This window comes from Antechinus flavipes, chromosome 3 (genome assembly GCF_016432865.1).
Source record: "Antechinus flavipes isolate AdamAnt ecotype Samford, QLD, Australia chromosome 3, AdamAnt_v2, whole genome shotgun sequence".
Classification (NCBI taxonomy): Eukaryota; Metazoa; Chordata; class Mammalia; order Dasyuromorphia; family Dasyuridae; genus Antechinus; species Antechinus flavipes.
In genome coordinates, this window is record NC_067400.1 from 566,092,969 (window position 1) to 566,105,092 (window position 12,124).

At 37.4% G+C, this 12,124-nt stretch overlaps 1 protein-coding gene across 1 annotated transcript in view; it reads right to left on the bottom strand.

Moving 5' to 3' along the window:
* Positions 1-12,124, bottom strand: part of TRIT1 (tRNA isopentenyltransferase 1) — a 66,822-nt gene that overhangs the window by 24,771 nt on the left and 29,927 nt on the right. Inside the window, exons 2-4 of the mRNA XM_051987767.1 lie at positions 6,007-6,149; positions 2,633-2,729; positions 1,407-1,573 (exon numbers count right to left, since the gene is read on the bottom strand). Coding sequence (XP_051843727.1) covers positions 1,407-1,573; positions 2,633-2,729; positions 6,007-6,149 — 407 coding nt within the window. The remainder of the gene's footprint in view (positions 1-1,406; positions 1,574-2,632; positions 2,730-6,006; positions 6,150-12,124) is intronic.

Here is a 12,124-nt window from a genome sequence, read left to right on the forward strand (position 1 = left end):
AACTAATTTTGAATTTGTAGACCCTCTGAAAGGATTTCAGAGACCCTCCAGGATTCATTGTACCACACTTTGAGAATCACTGATCTATACATTCTAAGAGGGTGGGCGCTGTAGTTATCTAAAATTTGTTGTATCTTTCCCAGCAGCTAACAGTGTTACTTTTATTAGTATGGTGCTTAATCAAACATTTACTGAATTGAATTCCACCAGTAAAAAGTGGTAGGTAGAACTTTAGTACAAGAAAATCTAAAAATAAGCAGTATGCATAGTAAAGTTATGTATTGTTTCAACAATTACTTGATGCAGATCAAAACTAATGATATTATTTTTTTGCTCAAGAAGGGAAGGAAAGATTTTTGAAAGATTTCTGTCCCAACTAAAAGTCACAGTAGTGATCTCAGAAGTGGTCATTGTCTTTCAGTTGTATATTCATTTATATAGAGTAAAAACACAATGCCGAAAGAGACTGCTATGTGAGGCAACTCTCCAGTAATAAGAACATAAAATAATCAATCTTTCTTTTTCTACCATGATGATAATTTGCTATCACCTATAGTTAGCGTGGTCACATACCAAAATGTCACACTGATTCTTACTCTTCAGTTTCTAGTTGGACCTGACTTTAGTTCATAGTGTCCAAGGAAGTTGTGGAATTTGCCACTATGCATGAGACCTTGTCTGGTCACCCCAATGTTAGGAAGAAGATTCCCCTCAGATTCCAAACCCAACTCATTTACCACTATATACTGCTACCTCATCCCTTAGGGAGAATTTGAATATAGAAGGTGAGCAGGCAGAAGATTTTAAAAAGTCACCTCCCACACACCCCTCTGATGTGAAAGATGTTTAGTATAGAACCTGGTATTGCACAAATGATTGAGCAAAACAAATAAAATTCCAATGTAAATGGACTAGATGCCAGAAAGAAAAATACATGAAAACTGTTATTTAAGCAAAGATCAAATAGAAAATGAACCAAGATTACAGAGGCCCCAGGGAATTGTGCTATAGTGTACCAACAAAATAGGGCGTAGCTATTTATGGGGGAGTGGTATTGAGACAATAGCCCAGGGCTCCCTAACAGGTCTATCAGGATCAACCAGTCAATCTTGAAGCATCTCTTTGAACAGCTTCCATGCAATCCTCCCACTGGTCCAAGGGGATTTCCACAATTCTTTCTATCCCATCCCCCAAATGACTTGCACTGTCAGCATCCCCTACTTCTGCCCCACTCTCCCCCAAAAGAGTTGTCAAAATCCAGCAAATCTGGTCCAATCTTTTTTCTTCCTCCTCCCCCAACCTCTACACCTAAATTTCTCTTTTGGAAAAAGTTAGGAACTACTTTACAAGCCACAAAAATTTTCCCAGGAACCTGAAATCAGCTGGCCTTGGCCAGGACATCTCACCTGGCTACTTTGCGTTTATCATGTGGGTGCAGCTTGGCTGCCATCTCTGGATCCACCTGGCTTAGCCGGTGATGCAATTCAAAGCCATCCATTTTTTCCAATTCTATTTTCCTGTCGATCACTTTCTCTTCCTTACACATTTCCTCTGAAGAATGAAGAGCTTTCCCCTGGGGTTACCAAAAAAGTTTTAAAGTGAAGACAGCCTGCTTTCTGGTCAAAAAAAAAAAAAAAGAGACCTAGGACTACCCCCATCATGCTAAGGGCTTTAACCTTGATAGTACTACCTATAAACAGCAGAGCTGCTATTACATTAGAACATTTAGAAAAGCCTCACATTAATCAAGTCCCCCCTAAGAAAGAAAAAGTTGAGATAGTTTTAATAGCATCCACAGCTCCAGATTTCTAAGGCTAGCTATCAAGTGATGACTAAGCCTTTCTTATTCAGAAATCTGGTAATATCTACTCTGCTAAAGAAAATACTTAAAGGCTCCCTAAATACCTACAATATATTGTTCAAATTCCTCAGCCTGGCATTTAAGGCTAAAGTCATTCTATCTATCTAGTCCCAATTCTTACTACTCTCCCTCACTGTATATTACTCTCCAGGCAAACTGGTTTATGTATTGTTTGCTGAATGCTCTATTCCCTCCCAACTCTCTATGTTTTTGTTTATGGCTATATCTCATACACAGGCGGTGTCTCTTCTCCTATCAAAATTCTACTAATCTATTAAAGCCAAACTCAAATGTTACTTCTTTCAGGAGGCCTTTCTAAAGGCCTAGTCTGTCACGACTGCCTCACTTAGAGCCAGTCTGAACTTCTCTAAAGCACTTATCATATAATATTTTGTTCAAGTTATTTATATGTGTGTCATATCTCCCAATAAACTACAAGAGCCACAAAGGAAGTTTCATCTAAAGATCTTAATCACTACCTAAAGTTCCACGCTTTATACAGTAGGCATTATTTATTGAATTGCATTATAAAAACTACAGTAAACTTATACAAGATCTAATCTAACCTTAGGAAAGACAGTTTGCCCCTACATGTCCTTCCCATAGGTCAGCCAGGAGAAACTGCACACATGGAGCTGGTATTTCCTTCAGAATATTAAATGGGAAAATGACAGCTGCTATTCATAACAAAAAAAAAAGACTTGTAAGGGTATACTTCCTCCTAACAAAATTCACTGTGGGAGAAAGAAGAAATCTTTAAACCATCATTACCTTGGTATTGATCAGAACTTTCCAAAGCAAGGATTCAATATAATAATTAGTACCTCCTACAACAATTGGGATCTTCTCTCGAGCAAATATATCTTCAATGTTAACATTAAGAAATATAGCACCAAACTGTATTATCAGAGTTTTTCTTAAGTCGGAGACTATCCCCACTTTTACAGAAGAGGACACAGTGGATTACAAAGTTTTTTGTTATTGTTTGCTTGCATTTTATTTTCTTTCTCTTTTTTTTTCCCTTTTTCAATCTGATTTTTCTTGTGCAACAATGTAATTGTATAAATATGTGTGCATATATTGGATTTAATATTTATTTTTACCATGTTTCACATATATTGGATTACCTGCCAACTAGGGGGAGGAGTGGGTGGATGCGAATGTGGTCCCTTTAAGATTCCTTTCTTTCTGATTCCCAACCCCCACCAAGTTAATGTAAAGACCCTTCTAGCTAAATTTCCCATTATAAAAGGTCCACACTGGGCCTTTTACAGAGGTCCCTCTTTGCAGAGGTCCCAAACATGCTAGCCATGTCAGGACCCTCTGTCCACTGGACCCTCTGTCCGGTGCCCTCCTTATCTCTACTTTCCCCTATTTCCTTAACTATGCTTTAACCTTGCTTCCAAAACTTTTTTATCAATCTAGCTTTTCGGGGTGATAAATGTTTTATTGGGGACTCGCGTCATTACTAGACCTCATTTACCTCCGTATCCTTCTGCAGAATCCAGGGAGGGTTACAGGGGAGCTCCATTTGCCTCCCTGTACCCCGAATCTGTCACTAGACCTCAACTAAACTCTAATTTCATTTAGGTACCCCATATCTAGACCTCATCAGGGGGAAGAAGGTAGAAAACTCAAGATTTTGCAAGGGTCAATGTTGAAAAGCTATCCATGCATATGTTTTGAAAATAAAATGCTTTAATTAAAAAATAAATTAATTAAAATTTTTAAAAAAGAAGAAGAGGACACAAGCCAAGAACCAGACAAATTTTAAGGTCACACCAGTTAGTAGCAGAATTTGAATTAGAATCCAGACGTCTTGACCTTGTGTCCAAGGCTTCTCCAATAAATCCTGCATCAGTATATTCTTTCTTCTTGTCTTATCTGGGAATGACGATAATAAAAAGAACCCATATTCTTCTGCTCAGGAGGCTGGAGGGGAAAAGGAAAGTACAAAGACCTTGTTCTACCAGAAGACCACAGGGGAAGTTAACCAACCTAGAACAACATATACATTTAAGGAAAGAGTCTGAACTTTAGCACAACTACTTTGTAAACATCGTCCAGTTCCCTACCATGCAGCCAGCCTTTGTTTCTAAACATATGCAGCTTGGACAGCTCTTTTCAAAAAAAATAGGACAAAAACAGATCTATTTCTTATAGAACAACAAATATCTGCTACTTGGAGTCACAAGATTATTAGATTGGAAGAAGATTTTAGAGCGCATTTAAGAAGATTCATTTTAAGACCTTATTTTAAGAGGAAAATGAAAGAACTAGAAGGAAACGTGACTTGCTTCAAGTCATATATGAAATCAGTATTTGGGCTGAGGCTTAAAGCCAGTTCTTGCCACTCTGATTTCTACCATCCTTATACCATACCAAGATGGAAGCATAAGGGATAACATACTAAATGTTACTAAGCAATCAATTACTTTTAGAATCCCTCATCCAAATGAACACAAATATGTTCTAATTCAGAGAAAAAACTAGATCTACCTGGGATATCTGAATTGCTGTCTCCACAATGACTACGGAATAGGTCATTTGCTCTACCGAATGCCTTATACCCAAAGGCACTAGATAAAGAAGTCTTTCAACACCCAGATAAAGGATTATTTATAAAGTCTTCCCAGGAATCCCTGGATAGCAAAGCCTAGAGGGCAAGGGTAGAAATTCTTTTTTCTTTTGGAGGACCATAGAGGGAAATAAGCAATCTAAAACCACACAAATGTTAAAAAGAAACAAAGACCTCACCCAAATAAAAAGTTGTTTGTTCCAAGAGAAATTTTCCACTAACAGCAGGTATCATAGGAAAGATTAAAAAACAAAAAACAAAAAACAAAAAAACCTCTCATGAACAACTAAAATTCTTAAAATGTTCTGCTTTTAAAATTCTGAGATTAAAAAAAGAGGATATGGAAAAGAATGCTAAGTAGGCTGCTGGTGAGACCTGTCAGACTCTCCATGACCCCTTTTGGGGTTTACTTGGCAGAGACAGTTGTGCATTTTGCCATTCCCTTCTTCAGTTCATTTTACAGATGAGGACCTAAGCCAAACAGGGGTAGGTGATTTGCCCAAAGTCACATAGCTGCTAAGTATGTGAGGATGCATTTGATTCCTGGACAGGTGCTGTTTTCTACCTCAGTGGAATGCTCACCTTCAATGCCCAATGCTCAGGTTGATCAGTTACTAAAGTATTCCTCCTATTGTGTTCACTAAAGTGCGGTGTGTGTGTGTGTGTCCATATAAATAACCAATTGTCCAAAAATAAGTTGACCATGCTTTTGAATTCTTGTTACAACTGTTTGAAATATATCTTTCTGCACTAAAAATCTTCTGCTTAATAATATCTTAGATTTTAAAAGTACTTTATAGTTAATAAAGTGCTTTCACAGCTATGAACTCATCTGATCTTTAATAGATGCCACCATTCCTATTTTATGGTCCAAAGAAATAGCTTTCCAGATGGGAAAGACTTAAGAGATTATTTAGTCTAACTCCCTAATTTTGTAAATGAGGAAAGGGGGAACGAGAGGCAGGAAATGACAACTCTAAAGTCACATCACAATAGAGAATATTGATGTTTCTGCTCAGTTCAGCTTTTTTCCATTTTATTACTTTTGGTATTTTGAAAGATAAACCCTATTTCAGCAATAACTTTATTTCAGAAAAGAAAGTTTGAATAAGGCATTTAATCTATTGCATTATATTTACCTTTTCCAAACAATTCAAAAGCATTTTGTTTTGTTTGGGGCTGCAGGTGAAGAGGGGGTTAATGGGTCCTGGTAAGGGTGGTATGAAGTAAAAACAATCTTCATGAATAAATGGCTTATTTACTATTCACTACTCTGTAACTGCTCTTCTTAAAGCTTTGGGGATCTAAGTGAAATCTGAAGGAGTAGCCTGCAGAGGAGGGTAAAAGGACTGCATACTGTGTCTGCATCTGAGAAATATCAATTCTTGCTTTTAGTCAAAGAAATTAGAATCAGAAGGGTCTTTAGAATCTTCTAGTCCAAGACCCTATGTTCTCTTGGTTCGAGATACAAGAATCTAGGAGACATTTTTTCCTGTGTCTGGTTATTGTTACCCTCCCCTCCCCCCACCCCCTTCCTCCAAACCAGCTGCCTGCTTTCTCGAAGGATATTAGGGCAGTTGCTTTGTTCCTGAAGTCCACCACAGTGTAATTCATCACAAGGGGATCCACAAAGCTGATCATATGGTGTTGGCAGAGTCTCTGTTCTTGGGGGGAGACCTTGTTGGTGATGATATTTAGACCCTCATACACCTACAGAACAGAAAATTAAAAACAGAAAATTAAACTGTCCTCTCATAATCAAATAATATAGATCAAACACCAATGAGGTGGGGGAGAAAGGGAAGGGAGGAAGCTGGAGCAGATTGGGCCTTTCTGGGCACTAAAGACTTCCACTTATGTAAGACTTAGGACCAGGGATTCTTAACTGTTTTTATATCAGCAACCTTTTTGGCAAACTGGTGAAGCCAATGGACCCTTTCTCAAAATGTTTTTAAATATAAAAGAAAACCAATTACACTGAAACAGTTATCAAAATATTTTTTAAAAACAACTTTATAGACTTTCAAGTTAAGAAATTCTGTTCTAGTCAGGCTGGAAATAGAAACAAATAATGAATTTTTAAAAGGTTCTCAAAGATAGTATTTAAAAGTACCTGATAATGAATTCTTTGTTTTGTTTATTCAGTTTATCATAAGGCAAACTTAAGGTGAAATTCTGCATTGCTAACAACTCTCCTTCAAAAATGGTGACATTTCAATTGTTTGTTAATGGTACTAAAAATTTAGTCAATTTTCAGATACGGTCTACTTCTCTGATCTATCACTCACTTTGCCTACATTATCACCTATATATTACTGAATCTACTAATCTGATGCTGAAATCCCAAATGATAATAATTCATAACTCTACAATTCCTTACAATGTACTGCTTTCACCAAAAACCAATAATCTCTCAGTTTTGCTAAATCTGATGGCCTATATTCTCAGCCCTTTTCCTGTTTGACATCTCGAAAGCATTAAGGCAAACGCAGAATGGGGAGATGCTTAGGAAGGGAAGGAGAGGAAATAAGCACTTATCTATCACTTATAATGAATGTGATAAATAATCTCATTTGCTCCTCATAACCAGTGAAAGTATGTGCTATTACTACCAGGCCCAGTTTACAGATGAGGAACTTTAAACAAATAAAGGTCAAGTGACTTGCCCAAGGTGACACAGCAGTCTGAAGCTGACTCTAAGATCCTTCTATCGTGCACCTAGCTGCATTAGACATGCTGAATCACACTCTTTCTTATATTCTCATGACACTGTTATCTCCTGTTTCTTCTCTTAGCTGTCTGACCACTACTGAGACTCATAATGGGTACCCACTCTCACACCCCCTCTTGGATCTTTGTTTCTACCTCTGACCTGTTTTTTTGTGATTCTATTTGTTCTAATGGGATAAATATCAATCACCTTAAGTCAGATGATTTTCGTATCTATAATCTCAATTCCTCTATTGAACCCCAGTCCCTTTATCAGCAGCTTCCCACTAGGCATCTCTGAATGAATGTCCTAAAAGCTTTTCAAATACAACAAGCCTAATCACAGTCTTTATTTTTTCCCTCTAAGCCCTCTTCCTCATCAAAACATTTCTATTTCTCCTGAGAGTACCACCATCCTCACAACTACATAAATTTGTAATCTTAGAATTATACTGCCCTCTTTACTTTGCATCATCCCTCTTCCCATATCCAGGTGGTTCTCCAGTCTTGTCCATTTACTCCATCAACATCTTTGGCATCAATCTATTTTCATTCACAAAGTTAGTCAGCAACCCTATTTTGACTCCTCACCTTTCAGTCTCTTCTCTCTCCAATTCTTCAAAGAACTGCCAAAACAATTCTCATAAAGCACAAGACTAATACAATATTAGTTCTGCTTCAGAACCTTTAGTGGCTCCTTCCTACCCTGGAAACTGAATTTGACGTTTAATAGTTATCACAAAATCTACCTCCAGCTTACATTATCAGGCTTATTTCATATTACTTACTCCTATTCACACTAGTTTACTATTATTACACTATTTCCTTATCAATCACCTCACTTCCTACCTATGTGAAATGAGACCTTTTCATTAGTGGTCCCCTGTGCCTGAAATGCACTCCCTCCTCACCTCTTCCTAGCTCCATTCCATGCTCAATTCATATGCCATCTGCTTTTGGAAACTTTCCCTGATCATCTCAGTACTGTCCTTTTTCCTCAATTTATCCATTATTTACTTAAATTTGTTCACATATCATATGCCTCCCACCCAGCCCCTTCCCAGTAACCTCAGGCAAGAGCTTTGGAGGGCAAGGAATGATTTTCCATTTTATCTTATCACTAGGACCTAGCACAGTACTTTGAATAAAATAACAATTAGTACTTTTTAGACTGGGGCACAAAATGCTTTCTTCACAACCACTCAGCCAGGTAAGTAGTATGGTATCATTATCCCTATTTTTACAGCTAAGGAAACTGAGGCTAAGAAAGACTAACTTACTTACCCATTGTCATATAGGTTAGTGGTATAGTCAGGCTTGAAACTATAGCATTCGAGACTTACATGAACTGATGCTGAGTGAAATGAGCAGAACCTGGAGATCATTATATACCTCAACAACGATACTGTTTGAGGATGTATTCTGATGGAAGTGGACCTCTTTGATAAAGAGAGCCTTAATTGATCAAAGATGGACAGAAGCAGCTACACCCAGAGAAAGAACACTGGGAAATGAATATAAACTGCTTGCATTTTGGTTTTTCTTCCTGGGTTAATTATACCTTCTGAATTCAATTCTCCCTGTGCAACAAGAAAACTGTTCGGTTCTGCACACATATATTGTATCTAGGATATATTGCAACCCATTCAACATGTAAAGGACTCTTGCCATCTGGGGGAAGGGGTGGAGGGAGGGAGGGGAAAAATCGGAACAGAAGTGAATGCAAGGGATAATGCTGTAAAAAATTATCCTGGCATGCGTTCTATCAATAAAAAGTTATTAAAAAATTAAAAAAAAAAAAGAAACTATACATTCCCCACCAATACAAAACAAAAACGTTTGATTTCCCTGAACTCTACTTTGAAGGTCACTTAAGCAAAAGTCTGACTACCCAAACAGGAACATCTTGTCTGCTGGCTCTTTATCTGTCATTCTGACTAGTAAAAGTTCAGGTCACCCTTTTCCAGATACAGGTAAAGACATGTCTGAAAATATTTGTTAGAAAATGATTAATCCTTCAAGATACATAGTTACCTGAATAAACACAAATAATAAGCATTTCTGCAAATAGTAAAAGCTTTTCTTACTCTATTATTTTTCTTTGCTTCTAAGTTTTTGGTCAAGTAACCAAAGAAGAAGAAAAGACTGAAAACATCACTGAGATCACTCTGGTGACATCAATCACAAGAAGAACATCAACCAAGATTTATGTCCTAAGTGTTAAGAGCTGAAAAACAAAAAGATGAATAACAAATTGTACTTGCAAGGAAGTGACTATTAGGATACATCCTGATGAAGAAGACAAGTACACATAAGTAAATAGAGATTAAATACAAATAAATACAGGATAGTATGGAGAAGGAGTCCTAGCAGTTGGGGAAATCAAGGAAAGGCTTTATGCAGAAGACTTTGGACTTCACTGGGAAGGAAAGAGAGAGATCCTCTGAGAGATGAGAAGGGAGAGAGAACATACTAAAGACATGAAGGATGGACAATTTTTTTTAAATTTTTAATAGCTTTTTATTTACAAGTTATATGCATGGATAATTTTACAGCAATTGCCAAACCTTTTGTTCCAATTTTTTCCCTCCTTCCCTCCCCCCTTCTTCCCACCCATGGCAGGATGACCAATACATGTTAAATATGTTAAAGTATAAATTAAATACAAAATAAGTATACATATCCAAACCGTTATTTAGCTGTACAAAAAAGAATCGGACTCTGAAATATTGTACAATTAGCCTGTGAAGGAAATCAAAAATGCAGGTGGGCAAAAATATAGGGATTGGGAATTCTATGTAATGGTTCTTAGTCATCTCCCAGAGTTCTTTTGCTGGGTGTCCAGGGATGGACAATTTAAAGGCACAGAGAAGAGAAAGTAAATGTTAAGAGAGAAAGAAAGAAACCCAACTGAGATGGCTAACAATGAAAATAACAAAGGGAATGATGTTCACTGAGGCTAGAAAAAGCCAGAAGCCAGATTATAAAGGTTTAAAAAAATAAACAAAAGTTTATATTTTATTCTAGGGGCAATAAGGGACCACTGGAATTGAATGAGTAGGTAAGTGACAGGGTAAAATCTGCAAGCAAGGAAAATCACTTGGATAGCAGTGTGGGATGGACTGGAGAGAAGAGGGACTTGAAGCAGAGAGCATTCACAAGACCATTAATAATAATCCAGGTGGCTTATATCCCAAAGAAATACTAAAAAAAGGAAAGGGACCTGTATGTGCCAAAATATTTGTGGAAGCCTTTTTTGTAGTGGCTAGAAACTGGAAAATGAATGAATGCTCATCAATTGGAGAATGACTGGGTAAATTGAACGTTATGGAATATTATTGTTCTGTAAGAAATGACCAGCAGGATGAATACAGAGAGACTTGGAGAGACTTACATGAACTGATGCTAAGTGAAATGAGGAGAACCAGGAGATCATTTTATACTTCAACAATGATACTGTATGAAGATATATTCTGATGGAAGTGGATCTCTTCGACAAAGAGAAGATCTAACTCAGTTCCACTTGATCAATGATGGACAGAAGCAGCTACACCCAAAGAAAGAACACTGGGAAATGAATGTAAACTGTTTGCATTTTTGTTTTTCTTCCCAGCTTATTTTTACCTTCTGTATCCAATTCTCCCTGTGCAACAAGAGAACTGTTCAGTTCTAGCTAGGACATATATATTTAACAGGTATAAGACTGCTTGCCATCTAGGGGAAGGGGGTTGAGGGAGGCAAGAGAAAAGTCAGAACAGAAATGAGTGCAAGGGATAATGTTGTAAAAAATTACTCAGGCATATGTTCTGTCAATAAAAAGTTATTAAAAAAAAAAAAAAGAAGAAGAAGAATCCAGGTGGAGAGTACACCCTGAACTAAGCAGAGAGAAGGGAGTTAGATATTAGATAGATAGAAAGATATTATAGAGATAGAAATGGCATGATTTGACAAACAACAGATTATATGAAATGAGAGAAGCGGAAAAGTCAAACATACTATGAAGATTACAAACCTGGGATACTAGAAAGATTAAAGTGACCTCTCTGGAAATACATAAGTTTAGAATAGGGGAGAGGATTTGGAGGGAAGGGATAATGGAGTTTTATTCTAAACACTCTGAACTTTAGGTGCCTTGAAGACATTCAGTTAGAAATGTCTAACAGGCAATTGGTAACAGGATTAAAGCATATGGGAAAGTGATTGTTGCTGAATACACAGTGGATGTGTGAGTCACCTTCATATTGTTCCTTGTTTGTTTGAAAGAAAACCAATGACATCACAGGGTGATGTCCTGACTTGTGTATGAACTGGATTTAAGTGAAGCAGTGTTGTGCAAAGTCATCAGCCTCATCCTCTCTTCCATAGTCATCAAAGTCCAGTGACAGAACAAACATCAGGATGACTAGCAATGACCCTAGATGAAATAGATGACCTTGGTATTTTTGATTTCTGACAAAGTCAGAACTCAAAGACAAAGCTCTAAGGGCTGCACAGAGCATGCTTCATGGCTGCTGAAACAAACTGTTCTCATCTGCTCATTCTGTCTGGGGAAATTTTCACATGCTTGGGATAGACATCCCCAGAACTCACCAATTCTGAGTGAATTGGGGGCCCTCAATATATTCTACCATCTGTCAAGATAATTGTACCACATACCAAGATGAGGTCAAAATGGATACATGAATTAGACATAAAGGTATCATACTTTATGTCACGTGCATAGAGAAAAGAACTAAATTCCTGGAACTTGATGCAGTTACAAAAAGTCTCAGGAAGAGGAGAGGGTGCACAATAGAATCAGAACATTCAGTTCAGCAACTATTAGACCCCAGTTCTACAGTCTCCAAGGGGAATTTGAAAGCTACCAAATAAGGGAAGGATTTTAATTACAGAATAATAGGGGCAAAAAAGAGCTTGGAGGACATCTATTTCAGGTATAGAGCATGCTCTAAGCAAGACAAGGAGATTATAGAGGG